The sequence below is a fragment of the Mobula hypostoma genome, chromosome 16 (assembly GCF_963921235.1).
Source record: "Mobula hypostoma chromosome 16, sMobHyp1.1, whole genome shotgun sequence".
NCBI lineage: Eukaryota > Metazoa > Chordata > Chondrichthyes > Myliobatiformes > Myliobatidae > Mobula > Mobula hypostoma.
In genome coordinates this window covers 258,488-274,925 of record NC_086112.1, presented here as the reverse complement: position 1 = coordinate 274,925, position 16,438 = coordinate 258,488, and the positions used below count along the sequence as shown (strand labels likewise).

At 44.3% G+C, this 16,438-nt stretch overlaps 1 protein-coding gene across 5 annotated transcripts in view; it reads left to right on the top strand.

The window, feature by feature from the left end:
* LOC134357629 (transmembrane protease serine 9-like) overlaps positions 1–16,438 on the top strand; it is a 133,314-nt gene that overhangs the window by 110,598 nt on the left and 6,278 nt on the right. For all 5 annotated transcript variants that reach the window (XM_063069254.1, XM_063069255.1, XM_063069253.1 and 2 more), the window contains 3 exons: positions 196–358; positions 10,043–10,308; positions 11,657–11,793. In XM_063069254.1, the coding sequence (XP_062925324.1) occupies positions 196–358; positions 10,043–10,308; positions 11,657–11,793 (566 nt within the window). The remainder of the gene's footprint in view (positions 1–195; positions 359–10,042; positions 10,309–11,656; positions 11,794–16,438) is intronic.

The window sequence follows — 16,438 nt, the reverse complement described above, 5'->3', positions numbered from 1 at the left end:
ACTAATTTCACACAGACCAAGTTTTTAGAGTTTTGGGATTAACTTTCTCTTTTACCCATGCACCAGGGCCATTGCCTGCTGAGTCACAGAAAGAGTTAAGGTGTGAATTCAGAAAGTGTATGTTCTAATTTATGTCCTTTGAACTCTTGCTTTGAAATGAATATATCTAACACTGACCCATTGTGTTTTAAACAGCATGTGGCTCTCAGTTTAGAGCAACCAGTAAGATTGTTGGTGGGACAGACTCTGAGGATGGCGAATGGCCCTGGCAAGTTAGCCTCCAGGTTGGATATCATAGATGCGGTGCTGCCATCATCTCTGACAGTTGGCTCATCTCTGCTGCTCACTGCTTTCAAACGTAATAACCACATCAATACCCTCACTTGTATATGTAAGCTTATGGGGCTTTGGACAGCAGACATTTTATAGCAAGTTACTTATTCAGCTCTCAGGCTTTGGAACATTGTGTGTAAGATTGAATTTGAGTTCTAGGAACTGAATTAGGCAAAAATATAAATCAAAGGTTGGTAGAACATTGGAGGGTCAATGGGCCTGTAGTATTCTATATTCGACATTGTAAGTTAAATTTGTGTGAAATGACAACTCCAAACAGGATGGGCACAAAGAGCTTCACCACCAAAGTTCGAGCTAATGCTGCAGAAAGAATACTCTGCATGTTAAATTTGCTCTCAGACACAGTTACAAAGAATAATTGATCAGGAAATAGTTGGATATATGATGGGAAACCACAGAATATTCCTTGATGGATTAACCAAAAGAGGCAGATTGCTTTACTCAGTTGTGGCAACTTTGTGTTGTAGACACCGGTCTTTCCCTTCTCTGCAGTAATCGACACAATAAGGTTAGAACGATAAGTTCACAGAAAAGTACAGCACAGAAACAGGCCCTTCAACCCATCGAGTCTGTGCCAAACCATTTAAACTGCCTACTCCCATTGACCTGCACTGGAACCATAGCCCTCCATACCCCTACCATCCATGTACCTATTCCAACTATGCTTAAACATTGAAATCGAGCTTGTATACACCACTTCTGCTGGCAGCTTGTTCCACACTCTCACAACCCTCTAAATGAAGAAGTTTCCCATCATGTTCCCTTATCTTTACACCTTTCACCCTTAACCCATGACCTCTGGTTATAGTTCCAACCAATCTAATCCCTTGAGGTTGTATTTAACTGCTAGCATGTCAGTGACTGTGAGGCAAATGAACTGGCATGTCAAGATTAGTCATTTCATCTTGCTGGGTCTGCTGTTAAATTACACCATACCCCAGTGGACCACTATATACAGGATGGGATGGGTCAGACAGTGTGTGCATCGTCCCAATGCCTTGATTCACTGCCACAGTCACCCTAACCTACCTGGTCTGGATGGAGACGAAGATCATCTATTTTGCTGGATCAAAACAGGGCCTCTGCTGATGCAATAAGAAGGCCTTTGCAGAATAGTCTCTGTTGATGTTGAGAGGTTGAAACCCAATTCCAGCTTTGCTATCAATGGATGCTGTGCGAACTTTGAAAAATCTCTGGAAGTCTCCAATATATAGGAACTTAAAAAAAACTACCAAAAATGTAAGGAATAATTTTGAAAAATTGGCAAATATACCCCAAAAAATTAAAGTAAACTATTATTTTAAACAAGATAATGAGTTTTCCCTGTTATCTGCAGCCTCACAATCCCCCAAGTCAATGAGCTGATAAATTACAGAAGCTCAGGATCCAAGAGGCAGTTGTCCAGCACGGGAATCTTAGCAAGACTAAGATTTATGCTGTCAGACCGAGATATTCAGCATTTCAATCCCGTCAATAAGTTAAGGGATTTCTATACTTGATTGCACTTGCTCATGTTTGCACCTACACAATTACATTTGTAACTGGCTGACCATAATCTGAACCCATTTTGCTGTGAATATTTTCTGCCTTGTCTGAAATGAACAGCATCACTCCAGTAGTCTGTGACGTGCAACAGACAACTTTCCATGGCAATATCAGAAATTCTGAAAGGGAACTGAACGTATACTTGAAAAGGGAACAGTTTATTGGAAGGCATAAATTGAGAAATATTGTGCATGATTTAAAACTTGCTGCAGTTACCCATTTAACTCTATAACTTTAAATGAAATAAAGCCCATTTGCCTTTTGGTGAACTCTGCCTCTGTATTGACATCATTATGATAATATTGAAATCACTTACCATTTGTATCATAAGATGTTGGTGAGACATACCTGGAGTATTGTGTAGTCTTACTCATCCTCTTTCAGGAAGACATCATTGTGCTGGAAAAAGTGCAAAGAAGGTATATGAGAGTGTTGCCAGGATTTGTGGAACTAGGGAAAGGTTGGGCAGGTTAGCAGACCGAATAGCAACATTAGAGAGGTACTGTATCTAAAATCAAGAGGGGCATAGATAGAGTGAATGCACTCGGTCTTTTTGTCTACAGACTGTGGCGAACTTGTTCTTGCCAACAGTATCCATGGACTCAGGGACTTGGACTATATGACATTTTTCTTTGTGTGACTGTTGTTGACTGTTATTTGCTATATGTGCCTTGTGCCATGTGTAAATGTGGTACTGTGTTTTGCACTTTGGCTGTATTCATGGGTACTCATGTATGGTTGAATGATAATTAAAATGAACTTGAACTTGAACTTTTTACCAGAGCTGGGGAATCAAAAATTAGAGAGTGTAGGTTTAAGGTGAGAGGGGAAAGATTTAAGAGGGATCTGAGGAGCGACTTCTTCAAACAGAGAGTGGTGGGTGTATGGAAGGAACTGCCAGAGGAAGTGGTTGAGGCAGGAACATTAACAACATTTAAAAGCTACTTGGACAGGTACGTGGATAGGAAAGCTTTAGAGCAGGGGCTCCAAACCATTCTTATGCATGGACCCCTAACATTAACTAAGGGTTTAAGATGGCACTACCAAAAACATGCGACAGCTTGCTTGTGGTTTGAAAGCATAGGGATTCAACTCAAAACATCATTAATAGCACTTTTTTGAAGTAAATTGTGATAAACTATCACCACAACAATGAAGAGGCGGGTGAGAGAAAAGCTGGTGTGCTGCAAAATCGACACAATTGGAGTTGGAGCCATGCTGGTTGGAATGGATGATTTAGAGGGGAGAAGATGGGACAGGGGAGTTCCGATAGCCATCCAACTTACCCAGGTGCAAGGGTGGATCGCTTTAAATGTTGAGCTAGTTTGGTGAGGTCAAGAATGGCTTCTTCAGCAGTGTTATGATAATTGTGGGGGATTTTAACATGCGAGTAGATTGGAAAAATCAGGTCGGCACTGGATCTCAAGAGAGAGAATTTGTAGAATGTCTGCGAGATGGCTTTTTAGAACAGCTTGTTGTTGAGCCCACTAGGGGATCGGCTGTACTGGATTGGGTATTGTGTAATGAACCGGAGGTGATTGGAGAGATTGAGGTGAAGGAACCCTTAGGAGGCAGTGATCATAACATGATTGAGTTCACTGTGAAATTAGAAAAAGAGAAGCCGAAATCTGATGTGTCAGTGTTTCAGTGGAGTAAAGGAAATTACAGTGACATGAGAGAAGAACTGGCCAAAGTTGACTGGATAGAGACACTGGCGGGAAAGATGGCAGAGCAGCAGTGGCTGGAGTTTATGCGAGAAATGAGGAAGGTGCAAGACAGGTATATTCCAAAAAAGAAGAAATTTTCGAGTGGAAAAAAGATGCAACCGCGGTTGACAAGAGAAGTCAAAGTCAAAGTTAAAGCTAAGGAGAGGGCATACAAGGAAGCAAAAATTAGTGGGAAGATAGAGGATTCGGAAGTCTTTAAAACCTTACAAAAGGAAACCAAGAAGGTCATTAAGAGAGAAAAGATTAACTATGAAAGGAAACTAGCAAATAATATCGAAGAGGTTACTAAAAGCTTTTTCAAGTATATAAAGAGTAAAAGACAGGTGAGAGTAGATATAGGACTGATAGAAAAAGATACTGGAGAAATTGTAATGGGAGATGAGGAGATGGCAGAGGAACTGAACAAGTATTTTGCATCAGTCTTCACTGAGGAAGACAGCAGGATACCGGACACTCAAGGGTGGCAGGGAAGAGAAGTGTGCGCAGTCACAATTACGATAGAGAAAGTACTCAGGAAGCTGAATAGGCTAAAGGTCGATAAATCTCCTGGACCAGATGGAATGCACCCTCGTGTTCTGAAGGAAGTAGCTGTGGAGATTGCAGAGGCATTAGCGATGATCTTTCAAAAGTCGATAGATTCTGGCATGGTTCCGGAGGACTGGAAGATTGCAAATGTCACTCCGCTATTTAAGAAGGGGGCAAGGAAGCAAAAAGGAAATTATAGACCTGTTAGCTTGACGTCGGTGGTTGGGAAGTTGTTGGAGTCGATTGTCAAGGATGAGGTTACAGAGTACCTGGAGGCATATGACAAGATAGGCAGAACTCAGCATGGATTCCTTAAAGGAAAATCCTGCCTGACAAACCTATTACAATTTTTTGAGGAAATTACCAGTAGGCTAGACAAGGGAGATGCAGTGGATGTTGTATATTTGGATTTTCAGAAGGCCTTTGACAAGGTGCTACACATGAAGCTACTTAACAAGATAAGAGCCCATGGAATTACAGGAAAGTTACATATGCGGATAGAGCGTTGGCTGATTGGCAGGAAACAGAGAGTGGGAATAAAGGGATCCTATTCTGGTTGGCTGCCGGTTACCAGTGGTGTTCCACAGGGATCAGTGTTGGGGCCGCTTCTTTTTACATTGTACATCAACGATTTGGATTATGGAATAGAGGGCTTTGTGGCTAAGTTTGCTGACGATACGAAGATAGGTGGAGGGGCCGGTAGTGCTGAGGAAACGGAGAGTCTGCAGAGAGACTTGGATAGATTGGAAGAATGGGCAGAGAAGTGGCAAATGAAGTACAATGTTGGAAAGTGTATGGTTATGCAGTTTGACAGAAAAAATAAACGGGCAGACTATTATTTAAATAGGGAAAGAATTCAAAGTTCTGAGATGCAACGGGACTTGGGAGTCCTCGTACAGGATTCCCTTAAAGTTAACCTCCAGGTTGAGTCGGTAGTGAAGAAGGCGAATGCAATGTTGGCATTCATTTCTAGAGGAATAGAGTATAGGAGCAGGGATGTGATGTTGAGGCTCTATAAGGCGCTGGTGAGACCTCACTTGGAGTACTGTGGGCAGTTTTGGTCTCCTTATTCAAGAAAGGATGTGCTGACGTTGGAGAGGGTACAGAGAAGATTCACTAGAATGATTCCGGCAATGAGAGGGTTAACATATGAGGAAAGTTTGTCCGCTCTTGGACTGTATTCCTTGGAGTTTAGAAGAATGAGGGGAGACCTCATAGAAACATTTCGAATGTTAAAAGGCATGGACAGAGTGGATGTGGCAAAGTTGTTTCCCATGATGGGAGAGTCTAGTACGAGAGAGCATGACTTCAGGATTGAAGGGCGCCCTTTCAGAACAGAAATGCCAAAAAATTTTTTTAGTCAGATGGTGGTGAATCTATGGAATTTGTTGCCACGGGCAGCAGTGGAGGCCAAGTCATTGGGTGTCTTTAAGGCAGAGATTGATAGGTTTCTGAGTAGCCAGGGCATCAAAGGTTATGGTGAGAAGGCGGGGCAGTGGGACTAAATAGGATAAAATGGATCAGCTCATGATAAAATGGCGGAGCAGACTCGATGGGCCGAATGGCCTACTTCTGCTCCTTTGTCTTATGGTCTTATGGTCTAAATCCAGACCTGAAGCAAATCGCTAAGTGATGTGTTCTAGACTCAGAGTGATACACCGCGGCGAGACCCAGGTCCTAATTCGAGGTACACTACGCTGTTTGTGCAATCTAAAAACCGGCCCAGATAGACTGGAAAGGCAGGGTGTCAAGAGTCGGGTAAGGTTGGATCGCTCAAAGCACTGAGCTGATTTGGAGACGTTGAGAACAGCTTGTCCAACATCGAAATCTAGGCCCGGAGTGATTCGCCACGGCGGGGCTTGGTTCCTAGTGTGAGGTTCAGACAACTTAAACACTGGCCCAGATAGATAGGGGTCTCCTCTCTCCGCAATGCTGAGGCTGTGAGTCTGTGAACTTTGCGGTGATGAACTGAATACCAAGGCATTGTGCCTCTCCAAGCTGCTCCGGGGATCTGGATTTCACTCGGTTTGGATCGGAATGCTGTTGTTGCTACTTGCTTCTACTGTTTGCCTGATTTCTTTTGCTCTGGGCACTGGGGACTGATCTTGTTTTTTTGTTAATTGGGTTCTTTTGGGTTCCTCGTTTTGCGACTGCCTGTTAAGCAAACAAGTCTCAAGGTTGGATAATTTATACATTCGTTGATAATAAGTGCACCTTGAATCACAAAGTCAAGCTGGACTCTGTCTGGCTGTCTGTCAGTAAACCTAAATTCAGTGATATAGCTTTGTAAAATGTGATAAAGTTTGAACATACAGATTAACAGAACCCTCAGAATTAATGAATAAAAGGAGGCTAATCAGACCATTGTGCTGATATCCCTGCTCATTTGGGCTTTTCAAGTTCTCACCTATTACTGGCCCTATCACATTTCAGGCTGAGTGCCCTCACACACACCCCATCCCATCTCACACGTTTAGTCCATCATGTAGTTGTCTTCTCAACACTCCACAAGATCTTCTGTCAGAGCTCTTATTCCTTGGCTACTGACTTCCCCACCACGGGAATATGATCATGTTTAACTTTCACAAGACACTTGTTACAGGTATGTTGATAGGGAAGGATCAGAGGAATATTGACCACAAGTGGACCCCAACATGGCAAGTGGGACGGGCTCAGAAAGAATGCTTGGTCAGCGTGAATGAAATGGGTTGATGGCCATGATTCCATGCTCCATAACTCTGTATTTCCATGCATCACATCTCTTTCTGACTCAGTTCCAAGTTATGTGGACTTGAGTAAGACCTTTGACAAGAATCTGCATGCCAAGCTAGTCTGAAAGGTCGAGGCACGAGCGATACAAGGTGTGAGACAAACTGGGTCCAAGTTCGTCTGGTGAGAGGAGGCGGAGTCTCACATGTGAAATTTGTTAACTTTACAGCAGCAGTACAATGAAATACATGATAAACAAATAAAGAGAAAAACACGGAATTACAGTAAATATATACATGTCAATTAAATAATTAAGTTATAAATAAGTAGTGAAAAAAAATTAAAAAGTAGTGAAGTAATGTTCACAGGTTGAATGTCCATTTAGGAATCAGATGGCGGAGGGGAAGAAGCTGTTCCTGAATCACTGTGCGTGCCTTCAGGCTTCTGTACCTCCTTCCCGAGGGTACATTGAGAAGAGAGCATGTCCTGGGTGGTGGGGGTCTTTAATGATGGACACCATCTTCCAAAGACACCGCTCTTTGAAGATGACTTGGATACTACAGGGGCTAGGACCCAGGATGGAGCTGACAAGTTCATGCAACTTAGTTCGATCTTGTGCAGTAGCCCCTTCCCCTGCCCCATACCAGACGGTGATGCAGCCAGTCAGAATGCTCTATTGGTTCATTTGTAGAAGTTTGAATGTTTCAGTTGACAAACCAAATCTCTTCAAACTCCTAAAGAAGTATAGCCGCTGTCTTGCCTTCTTTATAACTGCATCAATATGTCGGGTCCAGGTTAGATCCTCAGAGATACTGATACCTAGAAATGTGAAACTGCTCACTCTCTCCACTTCTGATCCCTGTATGAGGATTGGTTTGTGTTTCCTCAGTTTACCCTTTCTGAAGTCCACAATCAGCTCTTTGGTCTCAGTGATATTGAATGAACAACAACCTTGCACTCATGCTGGTATATCTTACTCCTGTACACCCTTTCGTCACCATCTGAAATTCTGCCAACAATGGCTGTATCATCAGCTAACTTACAGATGGCATTTGAGCTATGCCCAGCCACACAGTCATGGGTGTAGAGAGAATAGAGCAGTGGGCTAAGCACACATCACTGTGAAGTGCCAGGGTTAATGGAACCCTACAGACCGCAGGGCTTGATGCTGAGATCCATGTTGTTTACACACACACACACACACACAAACACACACACACACGCACGCACATATGTGTTGGATGAGAATGTCGGTGTTCTGATTAATAAGTTTGCAGACGATATGAAAATTGGTTGTCTAAGGATGTAGACAAAAGATCAACTGGAAAGTTGGTCAGAGTAGTGGCCAGTGGAATTTAATCCAGGCAAGTGTGAGTTTATTCACTTTGTAAAGTCAAATTCTGGTAGGACATGTAGTGTAAATGGCAAGGACCACAGGGGCTATGAGGCATAGAGGGACCTTAAGATGCAAGTTCATGGTTAACTTCGTGTCCTCTCAGGTAGATAGGGTAATTGAAGAGAATTTGCTCTATATGCCTCCATAGTTTGTGGCTTTTGAGTACAAAATTGAGATGTCAAGTTGCAGCTATACAAAACACTTGTCCAAATGCACCTACTGTGCACATTTCTGTTTAGCACACTTAGATTAGATTATTAGATCATGAGGACACGCAGTCCTCTTTTATTGTCATTTAGTAATGCATGCATTAAGAACTGATACAATATTCCTCCGGTGTGATATCACAGAATCACAGGACAGACCAAGACTGAAAAACTAACAAAAACCACATAATTATAACATATAGTTAAAACAGTGCAACAATACCATAACTTGATGAGGAACAGGCCATGGGCACAGTTAACATATGAGGAACATTTGTCCGCTCTTGGACTGTATTCCTCGGAGTTTAGAAGAATGAGGGGAGACCTTATAGAAACATTTTGAATGTTGAAAGGCATGGACAGAATGGATGTGGCAAAGTTGTTTCCCATGATGGGGGAGCCTAGTATGAGAGTGCATGACTTAAGGATTGAAGGGCGCCCATTCAGAACAGAAATGCGAAGAACAACAGGAATTCTGCAGATGCTGGAAATTCAAGCAACACAGATCAAAGTTGCTGGTGAACGCAGCAGGCCAGGCAGCATCTATAGGAAGAGGCGCAGTCGACGTTTCAGGCCGAGACCCTTCGTCAGGAAATTTTTTTAGCCAGAGGGTGGTGAATCTATGGAATTTGTTGCCACGGGCAGCAGTGGAGGCCAAGTCATTAGGTGTATTTAAGGCAGAGATTGATAGGTATCTAAGTAGCCAGGGCATCAAAGGTTATGGTGAGAAGGTGGGGGAGTGGGACTAAATGGGAGAATGGATCAGCTCATGATAAAATGGCACAGCATACTCAATGGGCCGAATGGCCGACTTCTGCTCCTTTGTCTTATGGTCTTATGGTCACAGTAAAGAAGTTCAAAGTCTCTCAAATGTCCCACATCTCACGCAGATGGGAGAAGGAAGAAAACTCTCCCTGCCATGCCCAACCACAGTCCAACTCTGAGTCGTCTGAAAACTTCGAGCTCCAACCAGCCCTCCGACACCAAGTACCAAGCACCACCTCTGCTGAACGCTTCGACCCCAGCCTCGGTCACCAGCAGCAGGCAAAGCCGGGGATTTTGGGGCCTTCCCTCCGGAGATTCTCGGTCGCACAGTAGCAGTGGCAGCGAACTTCTCAGCATTTCAGAAATTTCTCCAGCTGTTCCTCTGTGCTTTCACATCTGTCTCCATCAAATCAGAATTGTGCACGGCATCCTACTTACAAATACGATATCATTTCACCAGAGACCTGCGCACGCTCCGGTGCACAAAATGTTGGAGGAACTCAACAGGTCAGGCAGCATCTATAGAAAAGAATAAACAGCTGATGTTTCAGGCTGAGACCCTTCTTCGGGACTGTTAAGGAAGGGATAAGATGCCAGAATAAAAAGATGGGGCCGGGGGGAATAAGATAGCTAGAGGTGACAGCTGAAGCCAGGTGGATTGGAAAGATAAGACTTAGATGGAGGATGTGGGAGCAGAAGCGAGTGCACAGGATCTTGTGGATATGCACTTCAAAGTCTTTCAGTTCCATGCATCTCCAGTGCTGTATTATGTCTGTTGCAATGTGATTGACATTTTATTGTCTTTCGTCTTTAAGGCCACTAAGCAAACCATCACAATGGCAAGCTTACATGGGATCAGTTGAACTCAGACAAGGTACACGCCGAGACATCAAAAGAATCATCATCCATCCCAGTTACGGGGCCAGCAACGCCAACAACTATGACGTTGCTGTTCTGGAACTTCTCAACCCGCTCCATTTTTCCAAATTCATCCAACCAATTTGCCTTCCATCGAGTAGCAAAATCTTTCCTGATGGTCAACATTGCACCGTCACAGGTTGGGGAGCTCTTGCTTTCAAAGGTAAATCCTAACCCTAACCATAGTAAACACGAGGAAATCTGCAGATGCTGGAATTTCAAGCAACACTCATGAAAATTGCTGGTGAAGGCGGCAGGCCAGGCAGCATCTCTAGGAAGAGGTACAGTCAATGTTTCAGGCCAAGATCCTTCGTCAGGACTGAGTCTCAGCCTGAAACGTCGACTGTATCTCTTCCTAGAGATGCTGCCTGGCCTGCTGTGTTCACCAGCAATTTTCATGTGTGTTGCCTAACCTAGTAGTTGATTATAAAGTCAATAGCCTGCATCAGTTGACAATGTTATTGTGGCTTATCACCTCCTCTGTGTGTAGTAACATCTAAGCTGAAACAAGTCATGTTGTTGGAATGCCTTCTGGGCACACTAAATAATGTTCAAGTACAGATGAATCTATAGAATATGAAATTCAACTTCAAGGTAATCCTATTTAGTCTGATTTTCTGTAATAATAACACTGACAATTTAGGCCCACGCATTTATGATTCTGCCTCTGATTTCTGCTCTCTGAAATGTTTGCATTTCCTGTTCAGAATTCCAACAGCTAGCACACTCTACCTCAAAGGTAAATCTTTTTTTCTAAGCAAGAGGAAGTCTGCAGATGCTGGAACTTCAAAGTAACATGCACAAAATGTTGGAGGAACTCAGCAGGTCAGGCAGCATCTACAGAAAGGAATAAACAGCTGATGTTTCAGGCCGAGACCCTTCTTCAGGACTGTTAAGGAAGGGAGAAGATGCCAGAATAAAAAGATGGGGCTGGGGGGAATAAGACAGCTAGAAGGTGACAGCTGAAGCCAGGTAGATTGCAAAGATAAAAGGCTGGAACTTTTCCAACCCACCTGGCTTCAGCTATCACCTTCTAGCAGTCTTCGTTCGCTTCCTCCCCATATTGACTGTTCATTTCCATTGATGCTGCCTGATCTGCTGAGATCCTCCAGCACTTTGTGTGCATTACTCTTATCTTTTCTTCCCTTTTTTAAAGAGCATCACTAAAAGAAATATAGAATCTGTGACAGTCACCTACCTTCTGACACCACTTTATGCAAATTGACTATTATATTTTCTACAATAGAAATTTAAGGCACAGAAGCAAGCCATCTGGCCCATCATATCTACAGCAGCAATAAAAAAACATGTAGCCAAAAGGGACAACCTAAGGCTATGTAAAGCGCTCTATACATACAATTTCTTTCCTTCCTTCTCCTGTAGCCTTTAGACTAGGAAGCCCAAGCTCTGAAGTGTCAGTTTGTTAAATCTTTCTTTTATTAAGACAAAATGTTTTTTTGGAAGAATGCAGAAATACGAATTTAGGGAAAGTTTTAATTTCTTTTCTCCAGGCCAATTGCCTGATATCCTACAACAAGGAAATGTAGATATCATCAGTGAGGAAACATGCAAGAAAGCCTATGGACGGCTCATCACTCCTATAATGCTGTGTGCTGGCATCTTAACCGGGGAAGTCGATTCTTGCCAGGTACTGTTTAACACTAATTATCTGCTGAACAAAATTCATTGATGGATGCACTGAGGTCATCATTCTAAGAGAGAGCACTGCGATTTGGACATTACACGTAAAGGACACAAAGGACAAATGGAAATTGATGATAATCCACACGAGTAAATCAAGGATGAGGGGCATCAATTAGAAAGAATGGGGTGGTCTATAATTATTCTCTTTACAGCTAAAAGAGTAAGTGGACAATTTAATAAAGATCAGTTATGATGGAGCAAATAAACAGAAACTGGTTCCAAACAGAAGGTCAGGAGCAGAATACACACATTGAGTAATGAAATGTGTGTTGAGATCATCTCACCAACAATATCAATAACTCTATTGATAAGGAGTGAATCACCAGTCTGCAATTTCCCAGAATGATATCAGGGGAGAATCTTTGCAGAGTGAGAGCTAGTGAGCAGACTGGAGGAGGCAGATCCAAAAGTTACTTCCAAAACAAACTGCAATAAATGTACAATGTGTTAGTTTGTTGCATGGTTCTTGGAAAAGAGCAGAAGAGAAGAAAGTAATTGTACGAATCTTTCAACGGAGCAGCATGATGAGATCAATTTCCTTTGTTGTTTCTTCAATTACTCACCTAACATCTTTGCACAAAAGGTACCAGAAATCTTGAATAGGCTGTTGTTTGCTGTGTACATATCCTTATTCTGGCCCTGGAAGGAGATACCAGAATTATTACTAAACTCTGTGCTAAATTACAAGAAGAGTTTTTGTAAAATGAGGTAGTAGTCCCTAGAATTAACAAAACCAAAGGGTAATTTGGTCCGCAAACAACAGGAATTCTGCAGATGCTGGAAATTCAAGCAACACACATCAAAGTTGCTGGTGAACGCAGCAGGCCAGGCAGCATCTATAGGAAGAGGCGCAGTCGACGTTTCAGGCCGAGACCCTTCGTCAGGACTAACTGAAGGAAGAGTGAGTAAGGGATTTGAAAGCTGGAGGGGGAGGGGGAGATGCAAAATAATAGGAGAAGACAGGAGGGGGAGGGATAGAGCCGAGAGCTGGACAGGTGATAGGCAGAAGGGGATACGAGAGGATCATGGGACAGGAGGTCCGGGAAGAAAGACGGGGGGGGTGACCCAGAGGATGGGCAAGAGGTATATTCAGAGGGACAGACGGAGAAAAAGGAGAGTGAGAGAAAGAATGTGTGCATAAAAAAGAGTAACAGATGGGGTACGAGGGGGAGGTGGGGCCTAGCGGAAGTTAGAGAAGTCAATGTTCATGCCATCAGGTTGGAGGCTACCCATACGGAATATAAGGTGTTGTTCCTCCAACCTGAGTGTGGCTTCATCTTTACAGTAGAGGAGGCCGTGGATAGACATGTCAGAATGGGAATGGGATGTGGAATTAAAATGTGTGGCCACTGGGAGATCCTGCTTTCTCTGGCGGACAGAGCGTAGATGTTCAGCAAAGCGGTCTCCCAGTCTGCGTCGGGTCTCACCAATATATAAAAGGCCACATCGGGAGCACCGGACGCAGTATATCACCCCAGTCGACTCACAGGTGAAGTGATGCCTCACCTGGAAGGACTGTTTGGGGCCCTGAATGGTGGTAAGGGAGGAAGTGTAAGGGCATGTGTAGCACTTGTTCCGCTTACACGGATAAGTGCCAGGAGGGAGATCAGTGGGGAGGGATGGGGGGGATGAATGGACAAGGGAGTTGTGTAGGGAGCGATCCCTGCGGAATGCAGAGAGAGGGGGGGAGGGAAAGATGTGCTTAGTGGTGGGATCCCGTTGGAGGTGGCGGAAGTTACGGAGAATAATATGTTGGACCCGGAGGCTGGTGGGGTGGTAGGTGAGGACCAGGGGAACCCTATTCCTAGTGGGGTGGTGGGAGGATGGAGTGAGAGCAGATGTACGTGAAATGGGAGAGATGCGTTTAAGAGCAGAGTTGATAGTGGAGGAAGGGAAGCCCCTTTCTTTAAAAAATGAAGACATCTCCCTCGTCCTAGAATGAAAAGCCTCATCCTGAGAGCAGATGCGGCGGAGACGGAGGAATTGCGAGAAGGGGATGGCGTTTTTGCAAGAGACAGGGTGAGAAGAGGAATAGTCCAGATAGCTGTGAGAGTCAGTCCCTTACTCACTCTTCCTTCAGTTAGTCCTGACGAAGGGTCTCGGCCTGAAACGTCGACTGCGCCTCTTCCTATAGATGCTGCCTGGCCTGCTGCGTTCACCAGCAACTTTGATGTGTGTTGGGTAATTTGGTCTAAGTTTTTAAGATATTAGAAAGAAATGATAGGATTAACTAACATGAGAAAGTCTCTGCAGACGCTGGACATCCAGAGCAACTCACACGAAGTGCTGGAGGAACTCAGCAGGTCAGGCAGCATCTGTGGGAATGTATAAACAGTCAATGTTTCAGGCCGAGACCCTTCATCAGGACTGAGAAGGAAAGGTGAAGATGCCAGAATGAGAAGGTGGGGGGAGGGGAAAGAGACTAGCTGGAAGGTGACAGGTGAAGCCAGGTGGGTGAGAAAGATCAAGGGCTGGAGAAGAAAGAAACTGATAGGAGAGGAGAGTGGACGATAGGAAAAAGGGAAGAAGGAAGAGACCCAGAGAGAAGTAACAGCCAGGTGAGAAGAGGTGAAAGGTCAGAGTAGGGATTAGAGCAGTGGGAGGGGGGGAAACTTGTTCACTGGAAAAAGAAATCAATATTCGTGCCATCAGGCTGGAGGTTACCCAGACAGAACATAAGGTGTTGCTCCACCATCTGAGAGTGGCCTCATCTTGGCATAAAAAGAGGACATGGATTTGCACGTCAGAACAGTAACGGGAAATGGAATTAAAATGTTTGGCCACTGGGAAGTCGTACTTGTGGCAGATGGTGCGAAGGTGCTTGATGAAGCGGTCCCCCAATTTACGATGAGTCTCACCAGTGTAGAAGGGGCTGCATTAAGAACAACCCCAGCAGATCTGCCTGAAACCCCTTTATATTGGGAGTGTCTGGAAATGCGTCTCCTTAGCCCCTCACTAACAGTCACTGGACACTGTGATGGGAAACCCACCCTTCTCAGGCTCCGTAAGTCTAGGACGTATACGACTAGGATGTACATGGAGTTACAGGAAACATACTGGTGGGGATAGAGAAATGGCAAACGGGCAAACAGGCAGTGAATGGAAATAAAAGGGACCTTTACAGGTTGGCTGCCAGTGACTAGTGGTGTATTGGGACTGCTACTTTTCATATTGTTTGTCAGTGATTTAGATAGTGGAATTGATGGCTTTGTGGCAAGGTTTGCAGATGATATGAAGATAGGTAGAGGGGCAGGTAGTGCTGAGGAAGCAATACGATTGCAGCAGAACTTAGACAAAATTGGAAGACTGGGAAAAATGTGCAGATGGAATACAGCGTTGGGAAATGTATGATAATGCATTTTGGTAAAAGGAACAACAGTGTGGACTGTTATCTAAATGGGGAGAAGATTCAAACATCAGAACTGCAGAGGGACTTAGGAGTCCTCGTGCAAGACACCCAGAAGGTTAATTTACAAGTTGAGTCTATGGTAAAGGCAAATGTAACATTTGCATTTATTTCAAGGGGAATAGACCATAAGACTGTAATATGTAGGAGCAGAAGTAGGCCATTTGGGCCATCGAGTCTGCTCTGCTATTCAATCATGGGCTGATCCAATTTTTCCAGTCATCTCCACTCCCCTGTCTTCTCCCCATACACTTTGATGCCCTGGCAAATCAAAAACCTATCTATCACTGCCTTAAATGCACCCAATGACTTAGCCTCCACTGCCGCTCATGGCTACAAATTCCACAGATTTGCCTCACTCTGACTAAAGTAATTTCTCCACAGCTCTGTTCTAAATGGACATCCTTCAATCCTGAAGTTGTGCCCTCTTGTCCTAGACTCCCCTAAAATAACTTCACCATATCTAAGCAACACACATCAAAGTTGCTGGTGAACGCAGCAGGTCAGGCAGCATCTCTAGGAAGAGGTGCAGTCGACGTTTCAGGCCAAGACCCTTCGTCAGGATTAACTGAAGGAAGAGTGAGTAAGGGATTTGAAAGTTGGAGGGGGAGGGGGAGATCCAAAATGATAGGAGAAGACAGGAGGGGGAGGGATAGAGCCAGGAGCTAGGCAGGTGATTGGCAAAAGGGATACGAGAGGATCATGGGACAGGAGGTCCGGGAAGAAAGACAAGGGGTGGGGGGGATCCCAGAGGATGGGCAAGAGGTATATTCAGAGGGACAGAGGGAGAAAAAGGAGAGTGAGAGAAAGAATGTGTGTATAAAAGTAAGTAACAGATGGGGTACGAGGTACATCCCATTCCCATTCTGACATGTCTATCCATGGCCTCCTCTACTGTAAAGATGAAGCCACACTCAGGTTGGAGGAACAACACCTTATATTCCGTCTGGGTAGCCTCCAACCTGATGGCATGAACATCGACTTCTCTAACTTCCGCTAATGCCCCACCTCCCCCTCGTACCCCATCTGTTACTTACTTTTATACACACATTCTTTCTCTCACTCTCCTTTTTCTCCCTCTGTCCCTCTGAATATACCTCTTGCCCATCCTCTGGGTTCCCCCCCCCTTGTCTTTCTTCCCGGACCTCCTGTCCCGTGATCCTCTCGTATCCCCTTTTGCCTA